Source organism: Xiphophorus couchianus, chromosome 16 (assembly GCF_001444195.1).
Source record: "Xiphophorus couchianus chromosome 16, X_couchianus-1.0, whole genome shotgun sequence".
Taxonomy (NCBI): domain Eukaryota; kingdom Metazoa; phylum Chordata; class Actinopteri; order Cyprinodontiformes; family Poeciliidae; genus Xiphophorus; species Xiphophorus couchianus.
Window position 1 is genome coordinate 7,636,232 of NC_040243.1, and position 16,592 is coordinate 7,652,823.

Consider the following 16,592-nt stretch of genomic DNA (forward strand, 5'->3'; position numbering starts at 1 on the left):
GGCCGATCTTGAGCTTTAATCCAAACTCTCTGCCCTGTTTTCAGTGACACTTCAAGCTGCAACTTCCCTTTTCCTTCTCTAAGCAAAAAGGAGAAGTGTCTTCGCCTCCCTGCTTTCTGTGACGTGAACGGAGTTCCTCTGCAGGGGAAGACCTGCTCTTCTAGCAGTTGTCACTGTGTCCATCAGCACCAAGAGGTACTTCTCACCTCTCTTTTCTGTTATCCCCATTGGCTCTGCTACATCCATGCAGACTGAACCCCATGGGACTGTGCTCTTGATGAACAAACCTTCCATCCGCTGCCCTCGGCGACCTGCGTTGTATTGACCACACACTTCACAGTCCCTCAGCACGCGTTGGACTTGTTTCACTGGGATCCAAAGATCTTGCTCCTCCAGCTCCTTACGGGTAGGTCGCACGCCTGCATGTCCAAGGGCCTCATGCACGCTCCGCACGACCTCGACCACGTACTCTTCTGGGACCTCCCGTCCTCTGGGAGTACTGTCCCACTTCTCGGTACCGACAAAGATGATCTTCCTTTGTTGGACATAACAGTCCACTTCATCATTCCCACGCCAATGAGCTCCCTCATGCGTGTGTGCTCTTTGATGCTCAACTTCTATCTCCAACTGCATTTTTAGCTCAGCAATCTTTTTCCACAAATCTTTGTGTGCCACGGGCTTGCCCTTTGCAGTCTCGAAACCATTTTCTTCCCAAATGGCCAAGTCCTCTCTAAGGGCCTGAGCACAGTAGTAACTGTCAGTTACTAACCTGGCACTCTTGATTTTCCTTTTCACCAGCTCCAGCAATCCTTCCAGTACTGCCGTTACTTCTCCGGCTTGAGCACTACCGGGAGCTTTTCCTTTCTGACGGCATTTCTCTCTGCCATCCTGCTTCAGAATAAATCCCCAGTATGCCGACTGGTCGGACCCCTTTCTGGATCCATCGGTGTAGATTGTCCATTCCGGTTGTTCTGGCTTCTCAGATGTCTCTTGCGGTCGTTTCTTACTGGTGGGTTGTGCTGGCCCAATTTCAAGCTCCGGGTCCAGCAGGATGTCTTTAACCATGTCTGCGTCTGTGTGATGATGTCAGCTGCTGGTGTTTGTTCCTCTGTTGCCGGATGTCTTCTCGATGGCTGCAGTGGAGGACGCGGTGTGCTTCCTCATCCATCGTCGGCTGATGACACCTTTCTCCGTCTCCTCTGCATGGTTGCTGGCTGGTCTGGTCAGCATTACATCACGAACCACTCCAGCAAGAGTGAGCCAGCTTTCCTTTGTCAGGGGTTGATGTTTCAGTTCCTCATTCTTGGAACCAACTTCCCCACTTGCTTCAGGTCTGAGTCACAGTAGCTGTGTAGAAGCTGATGCAGTTCTGTTGAGGTCTCCTCCTTTTCCAAACGATCTGGACGGCCGGCTTCCTCCGGTTTCTTCCCCAGATTTTCCTCCTCGAAGTGATCATCCATCACTCCGTCTCTCTGTCGGTTCGAGTTGTCTATCCCCCAAAGCCTCTCTTTAGCCTTCGAGCAGGGATGGGTCTAGACTATGTTGGCTACTAGCTTCACTGTCTGGATCCGGTCATTTATCCTCAGTAGAAGCTTTCCCTCACCTGTATGCTATACAGTTACTGCAAGGGTTGTGACTGACGGCCTTATCAGTCACCATTAACTCTATTCCCTAAGAGTTAACCATCCAAGTGAGCTATTCAGAATCACACATCTGTTTTTACTGACTTGGTTTATGGGGCCCTCCTACTCCGTTGGATCGAGCCCCACGTTGGGCGCCACTTGTTGTTGCGCAACACCCCCCCCCCTCCTTTCTGTCTCTACTCTCTCACTCTCGTACTTCCTCTTCTGAGAGGGGAGATGTGCTACCAGCTCTCCGTCTAACGGGTCCGTTGAGTTTCCTAAATCTGCTGGGATTTACCCTGTCCAGAACTGAAGTAAACTCTGTTTAAGCTGGTTTCGAGAAACGATTCGCCTGGTTATCTGACGGCCTACATCCAGGTGTCCCACCCTTCTTCCCCCTGTGAATTAGCCAGACTGAGCAGCCTACAGCCAACTAGTTTCACAGAGCACACCTGTTAACGGTCGCTCGTTCTCTATTTTGCAACTTGCATTTGTTATTGAACCAGGTAGGTTTTAGTGACTCGGTCGAGTCCCAAGGATGAGGTTTTAAATATGGGCTACCAGCAACCTAAAAACATTTTCCACCTCTTCCTCTCCAGAATCAAACATCACAGCTATTTTACAACCATCAAAGAACTTTAAGGTGACTCATTAACTGAATGTCCACAACATCTTTTAGATTTTCTTTATGCTAAATATTTTATTAGTAAGGCATTTTTGCAAGGGTCAGTACAGCTTAATTCAGTAGCAGAAATAATCAAATAAGTAAAATCAATCATCTAGTCTATCTTTCCCTACTGCTGATACTGAGAACTAAAAAAGGGAACCTTTGAGAGAGACGGACGGAGTTTGGCGCCTCGAACCCCAGACCTGGCACGATGATGAAGAAGGTGTTGCAACAGGAGGAAGATGTTGATCGATGAAGGCCAGGATCTCCGCAGGTCTGATGAGCCTCCTCTCCGCATGGATGCTGAGGTCACACAGGACTTGGTGCTGGCAGGAAAAAAGGCACCAGTTCTTCTTCCTTGTCTTTGTCTTCATCTTTGTCTTTGGGGTCAGAACCCAGCCGATGAGAGAAGTGCGATTCGAAGCCACAGATTGTGGGCCAGACGGGTTGGTCTCCATGTGCAGGACAGTCTCCGGCTCCGTGGCCCCGGCTCTTCTTCAGCTGCAGAGTTCTTTGTCCATCTCGATCTTGGCTCGAAGCTGCCCGGAGGATCCAACGAACGGTTCCTCTTTTGCACTCACCTTATATAGGGTTCATCCACCCCCCTGGTGCGCCTGCTGTCTGCTTAGACAGATGATCTCATATCCATCACTGTCTTACAGACATTTCCTGATGTCTGTGCCAATGTCTCAGGGTTGCTCAACCTCCTGTGTCCCTTGCCTGCACAACCTTTCACCTACTCTCTACCTCCAACATATCAGTGATGTTTAATTGCAGTTACACCTTTTTACACCATTTCAAATTTAATGTCAAAATCACATTTATATCACATTTATTTTCTTTAGCTTCTCTGATTTAGTATTCATTTATAATTTTATAACCATTACTTATTAGTTACTCTTATTATGATCTTAATGTGAGTTATTACAGATGTTTTTCTGAAAAGAAACCAAGAATAATACATGATTCTAATTATTTACTACTAAAGTTACAGTTACTTGTTTTTCTTGTAGTTCCCACAAATATAAGTGTATTATTACAAGTAAACCAATATTCATATAAGTATTTTACTTTGAATCTTATCCAATTACTAATAATGTTTAGATTTAATTTTTTAAAACTTTCATGCTTTAAAATAGTCTCAGCTATTTTTATAAATCTGCAGGCTGGAAACTTCCTCTTTTTCCAGGAAACCTGCTTTTCCTGTTTAATGACTCTCTCTGACTGACTATGATTTCTTATGATTAGATAGAAAAAAGTAGAATTAAAGCAAAGTTTGCATGAGACAAAAACAACACACACAACTAGATTTATTTTATTGACACTTAAGTCTACTGTTGGGCCTAGATGTCACTTGAGTGATTCATTTTAAAGATAACTTTATTTATTATTACTGTTAAACTAAAATCTCCAGCATGGGGAAGTGGGATGAGCTCGGATTTTCTTGACAACATTCTAACATTAATGTAGGTTCTACAAATTGCTTTTCAGACATTTTTTTTTATTCCAACAATGCTCCACATGGTACTAACTAAATTTTAATATTGTAGATGTGTTGTCAGAAACTGTTGAAATAGACACATAAATAAGGGTGTTAGAAGATAACATCTTTCAAGAGTAATATATTTATATAATTCGCCAAATGCTTAACTTACAGACGCACAAGGTGTAATTGACAGCTCATTTCAAATAAAGTGTTCACAAACTTTGAAGTGGATAGCAGTGCCTGTTCCACAAAATATGAACTGACAGTATGTTGGGTAGGCATAGTTTCTGAAACAACTTGGAACTAAATATTCAGTTCTAGACACTTGAAAAATGTAGTAAGTACCAAAAGTGCAAATAAATGTAAATACATTTTCAACATGTTATGACATCTACTGAAACTCTGCTTTTTCCAACTAAAAATTATTCAGTTCACTTTTTTCCCCTTTAACTCTAAAATCTTCCCCGTCCCTCTGATTTTGTGCATGTAAACAGGAGCACTTCTAGTCCAACTCACAATCGAATGGGAGACAAAGAATCCTTCCCTGTATATGAGTTCCTTTTGTTTGACTTGACTTGCAGACGCCCATTATCTTCTCATTCAACTGTTGCATAGTTCTTCCGTTTGTGCCTCACGGGCGCCTCGCATTGTGGGTGATGAAAAGGGTGGTGAGAACACCAGCCAGAAAAATTGCCACAGTTTGCCATGTGGGAGTGCCAACGTAGGAGTAAATCCCCTCCTGAAAATATACATATGAATATTACTGACCTTCTTTTTATGACCAAAGCTCAACAACCAGTTAGCAATGTCCTCAAACATGATTTGTTGGTGAGTTTCTTACCCAGCCACCTTGATCTTTTATCCAGTTGACAACCTTATTCCGGAAATAATCTATGGTCCAGTTGATTATGTTTTTTATCATGTCATAAATGTTGTCTTCATATGCCTAGCAAGATGTGTGGAAAGTGTTTAATTGAATTTATTTATTTCAATTTAATTGAATAAACCTGTTACCTACTTGAACACAAGTTAAACTTGGTTTTTAAAATAAGAATGATCAAATGCTTCTAAAATTAAAAAAACTCAAAGTTGATCAAATATAAATACTTTTAACACTAATGTGTATGACTGCAGTAATTCACTAAAAAGAAACTAAGTGCTTCACTTACTTTCAAAACAAATAGGCAGGTAAAGGAAAATACTGTAACCACCCTGCCCCAGTTGATTTCACCGTCTGAAAATATCCCGAGGACAACTTTTATGTAGTTGTCTATTGAGGGACGTATTGTTTGATCTTTCATTGCACTATGGAGGGGAAAAATCCATATTTGGTTAAGGGAAAGACAATTAATTCTACAACTTATGGTTTTCAAAATCCATTTTTGTGCTTAAATTAGAGTTACAATCCTACCAGAAAGGCAAGCTCACCTTTGAACATCTCCATCCACTTGATCTCCAACAACCTGGAGACACTGAGAGATTTTTTGCATCTGTGGGGTACATAGCTGTGGTGCATCCAGTGCTTTCCGAATCACTTCAGCATCACCCAGTGAACGTCTTTCGATCTGCTTCCAGATGAAACTAAAAGGAGGATGAGGTGGGTTTAGATCTGGCAAACAGAATGAGAAATATTGCCTAAAAAGCAGCTACTTTGTGAAATTGTTAAAAACACCAGGATAACAATATTGTTGATATGGGCTTATGGCATATTAGAATCTGTTCAATAATCACTTAAAGTTGTTTTCCTTCTTTTAAAAAAAAAAATTGTAAACAGCATCTAGCCCACTACCTGGCTCATGACAAATTCTAATGCAATTTTTCTTTGCTTGGACCTTCATACATTTGTCTTTATTTGCTCCCCTAAACATGTCACACTATTCACCGGGATCTGTGCTAAACTAAACTTTCAAGAGTACTGATACAAAGAGTGGTTTAAAGAAAAAAAGCTAATTAGATTTTTTTGTACCATTTCTTGATGTCAAACAGAACAGAAAATGTTATCTAATAATTTTCATCTATTGAGGCTCTGGACCCACAGCAACACCTACTGTACATTACAGTATAAAGAAAAGTCCCAGCTTAATAAGGACAGAAAAATGTCCTCCTATCAGTCTCCTTCATCAGTGACAGGTGCCAAAGTGTCTGCCTCACAATAACAGACATTTCTGGAATTGGAAACTGAAAGTCTGAACCGATCTGAAGAGAGAGAGAATGTACCATCTGACTGTAAATGACACTAAATGAAAAACAATAACATCAAACTTAAGGGAACACAACCTGCAGAGAAATAATGATTTAATAACTGTAATATTTTGGTAAGACGTAATTTGAAACACTAGCACTTCGATTCTTCATATTTATTTCTTTTTTTATGTAATCATGCAAAGTTATGTAGTGATACTTACTTCTTTAACAACACAATTAGCTGTTTCACTATGGTATCTTTTAAAGATCCTAAAAGACAAGAATCAGACAAGAGTTACATCATCGAAATGACGATATGGCTAAATGAAAGTAAAACTCATAATTAAGTTGAAAATGAAACTTTTACAGTTTGTTTTTAAAAAGTTATAAAAAAGCATTTCATACATTTGTCTTTACTTGTTTAAACCCCCTTAGCATGCAGCGGAACACCCGAGTGCCCTTTTTCCATTGTATTTTCCGGGTGTGAGGGTTAAGGTGTTTTAATTTCAGTATAATACTTATTTCTAAAGTTGCCCGCAACTCCCGTAGGCTACACAAACCGCTAAACATAATAAAGTTATCTTAAATATGTCACACAGCTAGGAACGTTGTTACAAGTTGTATTTTCGAATAGCCTGTACCTTCAGCGTTTCCTTCTCCTCCCGATGCCATATTTTTTTCTAACATTTCCGCATACAAGTTTGACCTTTTCATTTCTCTTCTTCTTCTTCTTCTTCTTGAGTTTTTTGGCGGTTTGCAACAAACTTTAAGTAGCATTACCGCCACTTACTGGTATGGAGTGTGGTTCGAGATGGACTATCTATTTATATAAATTTAAATATACTCCTACAAATAACAATAATGAATAAACTAAATAAATAAATCATACACATATATATATATATATATATACACACACATTCATCCATTTTTATACTTAACTTTATACTATACCTCTCTAGATCATGCACATATTCACAAACACACCTACTATAATCAAATTCTGTGAAACAATTTAGTTGTCTTTAAATATTTAATAATTATTTGTATGTGTTTACTCCCCAAATTCTTCCTCAAAATATCTAATAAATTAATCTTTTCCTTAATACATTCAAACTCTCTTCTCATGCATCTTCTTTCTCTTTCATACTTATGACATTCTAATATAATATGCTCTATTGTTTCATATTTTCCACAGTAATCACATTTGCCATTATCATGCTTTTTTATTTTAAAAAGTGTATAATTAAGTCCTGTATGTCCAAATCTTAATCTTGTTATCACCCTTTCCTCCTTTCTATTTCTTCTTCCATTTCTTCTCTCTCCTACTATTTTCTGAATTTTATAAAACCATCTTCCTGTTTTTTCTTCATCCCACCTTTTTTGCCATCTTTCCATCAGTTTTCCTTTAACCATACTCTTTGCCTCAGATTTACTTGTTTTAACTGTAAAACCAATAGGATTTTGAATTGCCCTCTTAGCCATTTTATCTGCTCTCTCGTTTCCTTCAACCCCAATATGTGCTGGAACCCACACAAATATAACTATTAAACCCATATTTTGTATCCTAAATAATGTATGAAATATTTCTAATAAAATGTCCATCCTACTATCTGATTGAGTGTTCTTTAAACTTAATAGTGCAGAGCTAGAATCTGAACATATCACTGTTTTTAATGGTGTTATTTCTTCTACCCATTGTAAAGCTAATAATATTGCCAACATTTCTCCTGTGTATACTGATAATCCATCTGTAATTCGTTTTCCCATTTTTAAATTGAATTCTGGTACTACAAAAGCTACTCCTATTTTTCCATTTATTTTTGATGCATCTGTATAAATTTGCATATATTGATAATAATTGTTTAAATGTATCTGTACTGAATAACTATCTGCTATGTAAGATTTATCTTGTTTCTTTTCCATTATTGACATATCTACTGTTGCTTCTGGTAGAATCCATGGTGGTGTTATTGATATTGGTGTTTGACTTATTTCTAAACTATTCATTTTAAATTCTTTTATTGTATTTTCAATTGTCCATCCAAAACTCCTCATTTCTTTCTTTTCTTTTTCCCAACATGGACTTAAAATTTCCCTAGTTGGATGATCAAATTTATTGCTTTGTACATTTAACCAGTAATTTATTTCTAGTTTTGTTCTTCTTAAATCTAATGGCATTTCTCCCATTTCTACTTGTATTGCTGCTGTTGGTGTGGTTTTAAATGCTCCAGTACATAATCTTAATGCCTGGTGTTGAATAATGTCTAATTTGACCAGATGTGTTTTAGCTGCTGAACCATAAACTATACAACCAAAGTCTATGTTAGATCTTATCATTCCAGTGTAAATCTGTTTTAGTGATTTTCTATCTGCTCCCCAGTCACTGCCAGCCAAGCATCTTAAAATATTTAAGATTTTTTTACATTTATCTACCACTTTTTGAATATGAATATTCCATTTTAGTTTTTCATCGAACCATATTCCTAAAAATTTTATACACTTTACTTGCTCTAATTCTTGATTATATAATTTCAATTTTATTTCCTTGTTTAATTTTTTCTGAGTAAATATCATTACTTTTGTTTTTTCAACTGAAAACTTAAATCCCCAGTGCAACGCCCATTTTTCTATTTCAATAATAACCTTTTGTAATTTTCTTACAATGAAATCTACATTTTTCCCTCTTTTCCAAACAGCTCCATCATCTGCAAAAAGTGAACATCCAATTTCTTTTCCAATATCTTTAAATACATCATTTATCATAATTAAGAACAATAATGGACTTATAATACTTCCTTGCGGAGTTCCATTTTCTACTTTATATTTTCCTGAGATCACTTCACCAATTCTAACTTGTATTTTTCTATTTGTTAAAAAGTCTTTAATCCATTTAAATAATTTTCCTTTAATGTCCAACATATATAATTTAATTAATAATCCCTCAACCCACATCATATCGTATGCTTTTTCTATGTCAAAAAATACTGCCACTACACTTTCTTTATTTACTTGTGCTTTTCTAATTTCATGCTCTAGACATAACGTTGGATCATTAGTGCTCCTCCCTTTTCTAAAACCACTCTGAAACTTTGATATATATCCTTTACTATTTAAATAATATACGATCCTATTGTTAATCATTCTTTCCATTATTTTACATACATTGGATGTTAAAGCTATTGGTCTGTAGTTTTCTGGGTTTGAATTATCTTTTCCTGGTTTTGCTATTGGTACTATAATTGATTCCTTCCAGTTCAATGGTAGTTTTCCCTCCTCCCAAATTTTATTATATAATTGCAATATTATGTCTTTTGATTTTTCACTAAGTTGTCTTATCATTCTATAATAAATCCGATCTTTACCTGGTGCTGTATTTTTTGTCTTCCTGAGTGCAGATTTCAATTCAGCTTTTGTAAACTCAACATTTAACAGATTATTCGTTTCTTCAACACTCTCTACTAACTCTTTATATTTAAGTTTTGTATTTTCCCTCCCTTTTCTTCCCTCTTCACTAATATTATTTGAACTATGAATTTTACTAAATGTTCTTGCCAATATTTCAACTTTATCTTCATCTCTTACTATATTTATATTATCCATTTTTAATATAGGATATTCAAACTCTCTCCTTATGCCATTCATTCTTTTAATTATTTTCCAAATTTTTTCTATTTTGGTTTCTTTCCCTATTGTGCTACAGAAATTCCTCCAATATTCTCTTTTAGCATTCTTAATAGTTCTTCTTACCATTGCTTGCTTTCTTTTATAATCAATTAAATTCTTATAAATTGGGTTACCTTTTAGTACTTTAAATGCTTTATTTCTTAACTTTATTGCTTTTTTACATTCATTTGTCCACCATGGCACCATTTTCTTATCATTTCTACACCCTGTTTTCTTTATAGAATTATCTGCTGCTTCCATAATTATTTTACTAATTTCTAAATTTATATCATTTATATCCATTGTCATATCTACTTTCTCTAAATTTATTTGACTCAAGTATCTAAATTTAATCCAGTCTGCCTTATTAAAATTCAGTTTTTTATTGACCTTTATATTCTTATTTAAATTTAATCCTACTCTTATTATAATGGGATAATGATCACTACCTATTGTTGAATTTTTATCAATGAACCACTCACAAATACCAGCTAAAACATCTGAAACAATTGTTAAATCAATAACTGATTCCATCCCTGTTCTTACATTGAGTCTTGTTCCCCTCCCATCATTAATACATACAAGATTTTTCATTCCCATTAATTCTTCTATAACCTGTCCATTTCTATCATTACTTTTACCCCACAATGTACTATTTGCATTAAAATCCCCACACCAAATTATTTTCCCTTCCAAATATTCGGTTAACTCCTCCAATATTTCAATTGATAATGTTTTGCATGGATTATAAAAATTTATTATTTTAAATTTGCCTTCTTGTTCCCATATTTCAATTACAATATATTCAAGTTCTTTCCCTTTCCCTAATACCTGATATTGTATCCCTTGTTTTATAAATATTCCACATCCTCCTCCACCTCTCTCCTCCTGTCGGTCTCTTCTAACACTATTATATCCTTTAATCACAAAATCTAATGTTGTTTTTAACCATGTTTCCTGAACACAAATAATTTCTGGTTTATCCTCAAGACTATCAACATAACCTTTAAGTTCCTGTCCGTTAGCAATTAAACTTCTTGCATTCCATTGTAATATTAGCATTAATTATTTTCACCTGGTGGTCCTGATCTACCATCTACCTCCAGCTTTTTGTTTATGTTCTCCCATGATCCCTCTTTAAACCCCAAAAACTTTTCAGCTCCTCTCACTATTATTTTAATTTTCTCAGTTTTATGCTTGGCTTGGTCAGTGCAGTTGATAACATATGCTACAAATAATATTAGTTTTTCTACTGATACTGTGATATTATCTTCTGATTGTACTTTGTTTTGCTGTGGGATTTGGCTCGCTATTTGTTCACTCTTTCTTGTTGTCTGCTCCTTCACATTTTTAACAGCTTCCGCATAACTAATGTTTTTAGTTGTTTTAATCTGTATAATTTCTTTTGCCTTCTTCCTTACCTCACATCCTCCATACGTAACTCTATGTTGCCCTCCACAGTTACAACATTTTTCTTGTGCTTCTTCTTTACATTCTTCTAATTTGTGATCTTCACCACATTTTGGACATCTTTGTTTCCCTTTACAAGCTGCTGCTATGTGTCCATATCTTTGACACTTGAAACAACGAAGTGGTGGAGGGATATAAGGTCTGACCTGAAAACTAAGATAACCTATTTTGACGTTTTGTGGCAATTCTTTCCCTTCAAAGTCAATGAGGATTGACAAACTTCCTACTCTTTCTCCATTTATTGTTCTTGACAATCTCTTCAAGTTATTTGCTTTTGCTCCTACAATACTTCGCTTAATTTTATCAAGATCTTCATCTAGAGGGATCCCATAAATCACTCCTCTAGTTTTTTTATTTTCTCCCACAATTTTTTTCTCCAACACAGTTTTTTTACATATATTATCCACATTTAAAGCCTTATTTTTTTGTTCTTCATTTTTACAAACTACCAATAGGTTTCCATCTCTCAAAATCTTTACCATTTCAACATCTCCAATTTTCTTTTTTATTTCTCTTGACACCACAATGGGGCTGATGTTATCCTGTTCTTCTTCGTTCTTAAGTTTTAATATTATTTTAAATTCCTCCCTCACAACTTTCCTCCTAACTATCCTTTCTTCTTCGGAACTACTTCCTTCCAGTTCTCGTTTATTTCCTTGAATATCACCCATTTCCTTTCCTTCATCTGTTTTATGCCTTCCCCGTCCTCTCCCTCTTCCTCTCCCCACTGGCGTCCACCCTTCAAAATCCATGTCTTCCTCATTTCCTGTCTCCATTTCCAACCAAACCATTCACATACCAGTTTATGCCAAAATCCGCCTTTTCCAACTCTGATATGTGTTTTGTTTTGCCGCACTCCGTCTCACAAAACCAGCAGCAAAGCCTCGGTCTACACATTCCCTTTTCATTTCTCAGCCAAGTACAGGTGATTTATGACACCGTTCATGTCGTGAAAACTCGCGAGATCTAAAACCGGAAAAAGGTGTGGCTTCTAATGTTGCAATCATGGCGGAATGCTGTTCGAGAAATACTGTGAAGTCATGTTTACTATTATTGTAAATGTCATCAAGAAGGTAGTTCAAAAATGCTTATGTGCTGAAAATACAAAGCAATTAACATATAAAACAAAAAACAAACAAAAAATACCTTACAGAATAAAGATCAATCAATCAATCAAATTTTATTTGTATAGCACATTTCAGCAGCAAGGCATTTCAAAGTGCTTTACATCATTACAAACACAGAGACACAATGCAACATAGAATCAACAATCAAAACACAGCATTAAGTCAAGTTCCATCAATAAATTTGTAATTGATTACATTTCAAATACAATTCTAAACGGGTTTCAGCTGTTTTACAGTTTTCTAGTAAATAATTAAAATGTTGTAATCCAGCCAAAATTAAGCTGTTTCCTGTAAAAGCATCTCTTAAAAAATTGTGTGTTTATAGTCTTGAATTAAAAGACTGAACATTGATTCTCCATGTTTTGTTTGTTTCTTATTCTGGGGATGCAGAGAAGACTTGAACCAGAAGACCTAAGTAAGGCCTGGATAAAGTTAAAAGGAATGTGTTTGAAATTCTCTGTAATAGCCTGTCCTGCAAAGAGGTTTTTTTTTTTCCAAAAAGCTATGAAATTGTTATGTTGTTACCTTAGCACTAAAATTATTTGACCATTTTATTATTACTATTTTAATATAAGTTATTCTTCAAGCCAAAGAAATGTGTTCATACCTTTTTATGTTAACCTGTTTGATTAAATATTTTTCACAAACTAAATACGACTTCATTATCAACATTTACTCAGGACTAAAGTTGTCTTTTTACCAAATACTTTTATATTCTTATACTTGAATAAGATATTAGAGCAGAAAATATAGCTTGTATTTAAGAAAATTATTACAGCTGTATTTTGTGTAATCAGACTGGTTTAGAAAGATAATCACAATCAATATAAGATTCATGCAGAAAACAGGCTTCAGGCAAGTGCCTCATATTGTAAAGACAATTTAAGTGCAAAGAGATAAGTCAGTATGGAGAAGTCTTGTGGTATGGACAGTCCTTTGAGGTTGATTACAAAGGCATCTTTAATTTAAATGAGAGGAATAAGAAATAATAAAATAATTTAGCCTTAAAATTACACATCAAACTAATTACATTGTTAAAACAGGTCTGGAAACTAGAAACAATATGCTAAATCATGGGCTGTAGGGTATGACATCTAATCCGGTTTGAAAATAATTATTTACAACCAGTACAATCACAACTTCAAATCTCATATAAAGCCGCATTACGCTTCTTTGCTATATTGCTATATTTTTTTGTTTTTTGTTTTTGGAGAACTGTTTTTATTTGAGTGACTATTGTAAATGTTACAGTTCTGGTTTGTGAAGTCTTTAATGAAAAAAGAAAACAGATTCACTCACAAATACAATGATAAGAGTTTTAAATACAGGTTTTTCACAACCTTAATTGTTTTATGTACTTAATTTAATTCACATACACCAACTTCTATTTCACGTAACTTCACTTGAACGTAACTTCCTGCGTTCCGTCGTCTTCCGTCCATCACGCGCATGCTCAGGCCTCTTCGCGACTCGGCTGGCAAAGATGGCGGATGCTCAAGTATGTAGTTGAAGACGGCGTGGTGAATTTAAAAAGATTTATAGGCATTTTATTAAAGTTATTTGTCCCCTAAAATGACATGAACATTACAATATTGACCTAAGTTATGGAATAAAGCAATTTCAAGTCAAATCTAATCGTTTTGAGTCGGTATTTGTTGTCGGTCTGTACACCCTCGTGTAATACTGAACTAGCCGGAATGCTAGCGTTGTTAGCCTAATGATGAGGTTATAGTTACGAATGTAAAGCTGTCTTAAATGTTCTTGGATATCTTGCCAGTTGTATTGCTTCCACTGCTAAATGTGATCTATTTGTCACTAAAGCGGGTAGAGGCGGTAATATTTACTGAAACAGGAAGTCTATTTGAGCTAATTTAGTTACCATTTGTGGCGGTGTAAAAGAAATGTGGATGGTGATCGTCACTCAAATTTAAATCTTTTAAATGTGTATTTATTTATTTTTTGCAGACCGAGAGGGCTTATCAGAAACAGCCCACAATCTTCCAGAACAAGAAGCGTGTTCTGGCTGTTGAGGGTGGCAAAGAGGCTAAAGAGAAGATCCCTCGCTACCACAAGAGTGTCGGGCTTGGCTTCAAAACCCCAAGAGAGGTAACAACCCTTCTCCGAAGCTGGTAAAATCGGACGAATTTGTTTATAACTTTGCAAGTGATGCTCTTTCTCACGATGGTCTTCCAAACCTTTAGGGTTCTGACGACAATGCCTTTTGGCAACACTGATGCAATATCTGTTACATTTTTTTTTCTTGTTGTGGGGTTACTGAGTGATTACCCCAATAACAATTTACTTGTTTCCTCTTTCCAGGCTATTGACGGCACTTACATTGACAAGAAATGCCCCTTCACTGGGAATGTCTCTATCCGTGGCCGTATCCTCTCAGGTAAAAACACTATTTCCAGCAAACCTGCACACTTGCCTTTTTTGTTCGCTGTTCATAATTTATGTAGATTCAAAATCAAGCCAGTTACTGTGTTTGGAAGGAGTTCTGAGATATTCTTTTTCCTTCAGTTTAATTTGGAAGCTGTGAAACGTTGTGAATCAAATTAACACAAGTATATTCTAGATAACTTTTTATGGGTTAGAGTAAATGTCTGAAAGGTCGCTTACGGCTGTAGAAAATTTTGAGTATTTAAAAACGGCGCCAGAATATTCTGGCTTTAGCTCCCATTCTTTTTCAAATAAACATTGTAGCTTAACTCTGAAACTGAGACAAAAAGCTTTGCAAAATTTTTGATGGAGACTGGGTTGACTAAGTATTTGCTCATCTATCAAATCTGTCTATATTTGACATTATATACCTGCACATCTTAAAAATGTTTTGGTTAAAAATGCATTACTCATTCTCAGGTAAATCAAGCACAATTATTTCAGACAACAATTTTAAACAAAACAAAAAAACAATGAATGATTCTGGGTGTAGTTTTAGCAGTAGCTTAATAAAGTGATTGCAGCTTGCAGCCACAGACTCATTAATTGTATAACTATGTCATAAATTTGTGTTGACTTCAAATAAAGTTAGTGTTGCTTAACTCCAGGGTCATCATTTTATGGGATTCATTCTAACTTTAAAGCTACAGTTGTAGGATGGCGTTTATACCTGACTTCACCTTTGTCATTATTCTACAAATGATGCTTTTCTCACGATGGTCTTCCAAGCCCTTACGGGTTCTGACGACAATGCCTAATGGCAAAACTGATGTAGATTATTGACAAAAGTGAAAATGGTATCGTCCTCTGAAGTGGGCTCTTAGCTCTACAGCGTTGACACAAAGCTGAAGCTCTGTCTTTGTTTCAAAGGCGTGGTGACCAAAATGAAGATGCAGAGGACCATTGTTATCAGACGTGACTACCTGCATTACATCCGCAAGTACAACCGCTTTGAGAAAAGGCACAAGAACCTCTCTGTCCATCTGTCACCGTGCTTCAGGTAATGCAAGTTTTACAGTCTCACTTCAACACGGGTGATTATGTAACTATATTGGTTTTCAACCTTGTATTGTTTCCTACTCGATTTGAACTGTTATTAGTTTTAATATTGTTGCTTATTATAAAACTGATGTCTTAGGTATTTCTACAGGCAAAATTAACAATAAGTCTGCTATGTTTGTTGAAATGCTTGTTTAAATACTAATCCTGTGCAAAGAATCCATATTAGCTGCAAATGATGCTTTTTCTCACGATGGTCTTCCAAGCTCAGGAAGCTTTGACGACATTGCCTTTGGCAAACGCTGATGCACTTTTACTTTATGCCCTTTAAGTTGGAACAGTTAATTACTTCTGTTTAAAACCATGTTTAAATTAATCATCTTTTAAACTTTTTGCATACAGAGATGTCACAGTTGGAGACATTGTGACTGTTGGAGAGTGCCGACCCCTCAGCAAGACGGTGAGATTCAATGTTCTCAAGGTGACCAAGGCTGCTGGAGCCAAGAAACAGTTCCAGAAGTTTTAGGCAAGACTATGAACATGGCAGCCCACAGACCACCTTGTCTCACTGTCTAATAAAGAAAATCTTGTTTAAAAGCTTTCTTCGTTGCTTTATTTTAGTCCTAGACTTTCCGCTAATAGATTATGGTTTTTGTGTCACTGCCAAAAGGATTAAAATAAATGGATTAGAATGTTCCGTCATTAATACATTCATTTTATTGAAGTGTGTTCAAAATCTAAAACATGCTGGATGGTGGTAGACAGTAAATGCAAGATGGCTTATAAATACCTACTGTTCTCACTAATCTAGATTTAGCTAAGGAATTCAAACTAAACCTGCTAATTGAAGTGCTGTCAACAGTCAAGGATCTAAGGTGGCAGTGGGGCCTCATACATTATTTACTTTTGCTTGGATTTACATTTTAGAT

General features: G+C 36.1%; 2 protein-coding genes and 3 non-coding genes across 5 annotated transcripts; 4 read left to right on the plus strand and 1 right to left on the minus strand.

Moving 5' to 3' along the window:
* Nucleotides 1–4,119: 4,119 nt before the first annotated feature.
* On the minus strand, nucleotides 4,120–6,697 carry LOC114160279 (apoptosis regulator BAX-like). Its single transcript, XM_028042809.1, has 6 exons — nucleotides 6,601–6,697; nucleotides 6,181–6,229; nucleotides 5,204–5,356; nucleotides 4,945–5,080; nucleotides 4,617–4,721; nucleotides 4,120–4,514 (listed from the first exon to the last, which is right to left on the minus strand). Exons 1-6 carry the CDS (start codon nucleotides 6,671–6,673, stop codon nucleotides 4,407–4,409), a joined length of 624 nt encoding a protein of 207 aa, XP_027898610.1. The 5' UTR covers nucleotides 6,674–6,697; the 3' UTR covers nucleotides 4,120–4,406.
* Nucleotides 6,698–13,620: 6,923 nt separating this feature from the next.
* Nucleotides 13,621–16,264, plus strand: rps11 (ribosomal protein S11). The gene is made up of 5 exons (XM_028043060.1): nucleotides 13,621–13,720; nucleotides 14,188–14,328; nucleotides 14,542–14,617; nucleotides 15,535–15,664; nucleotides 16,066–16,264. The coding sequence occupies exons 1-5, from the start codon at nucleotides 13,706–13,708 to the stop codon at nucleotides 16,187–16,189; spliced, it is 486 nt and encodes a 161-aa protein (XP_027898861.1). The 5' UTR covers nucleotides 13,621–13,705; the 3' UTR covers nucleotides 16,190–16,264.
* LOC114160580 (small nucleolar RNA SNORD35) lies at nucleotides 14,381–14,465 on the plus strand. Its single transcript, XR_003598797.1, has one exon. It is a non-coding gene; the product is annotated as a small nucleolar RNA SNORD35 (small nucleolar RNA).
* LOC114160581 (small nucleolar RNA SNORD35) lies at nucleotides 15,359–15,443 on the plus strand. The gene has a single exon (XR_003598798.1). It is a non-coding gene; the product is annotated as a small nucleolar RNA SNORD35 (small nucleolar RNA).
* Nucleotides 15,894–15,978, plus strand: LOC114160564 (small nucleolar RNA SNORD35). The gene has a single exon (XR_003598784.1). It is a non-coding gene; the product is annotated as a small nucleolar RNA SNORD35 (small nucleolar RNA).
* Nucleotides 16,265–16,592: the final 328 nt, after the last annotated feature.

Bases quoted from the DNA above. Each gene is read 5' to 3' on its own strand.
- rps11 (XM_028043060.1), top strand. The intron at 14,618-15,534 runs GTAAAAACACTA...TTTGTTTCAAAG, and splicing joins CCGTGGCCGTATCCTCTCAG to GCGTGGTGACCAAAATGAAG. The intron at 15,665-16,065 runs GTAATGCAAGTT...TTTTGCATACAG, and splicing joins CATCTGTCACCGTGCTTCAG to AGATGTCACAGTTGGAGACA.
- LOC114160279 (XM_028042809.1), bottom strand. From the start codon at position 6,673: ATGAAAAGGTCAAACTTGTATGCGGAAATGTTAGAAAAAAATATGGCA. The intron at 5,081-5,203 runs GTGAGCTTGCCT...TCCCCTCCATAG, and splicing joins GTGGATGGAGATGTTCAAAG to TGCAATGAAAGATCAAACAA. The intron at 4,722-4,944 runs GTAAGTGAAGCA...ACATCTTGCTAG, and splicing joins CCTGCCTATTTGTTTTGAAA to GCATATGAAGACAACATTTA.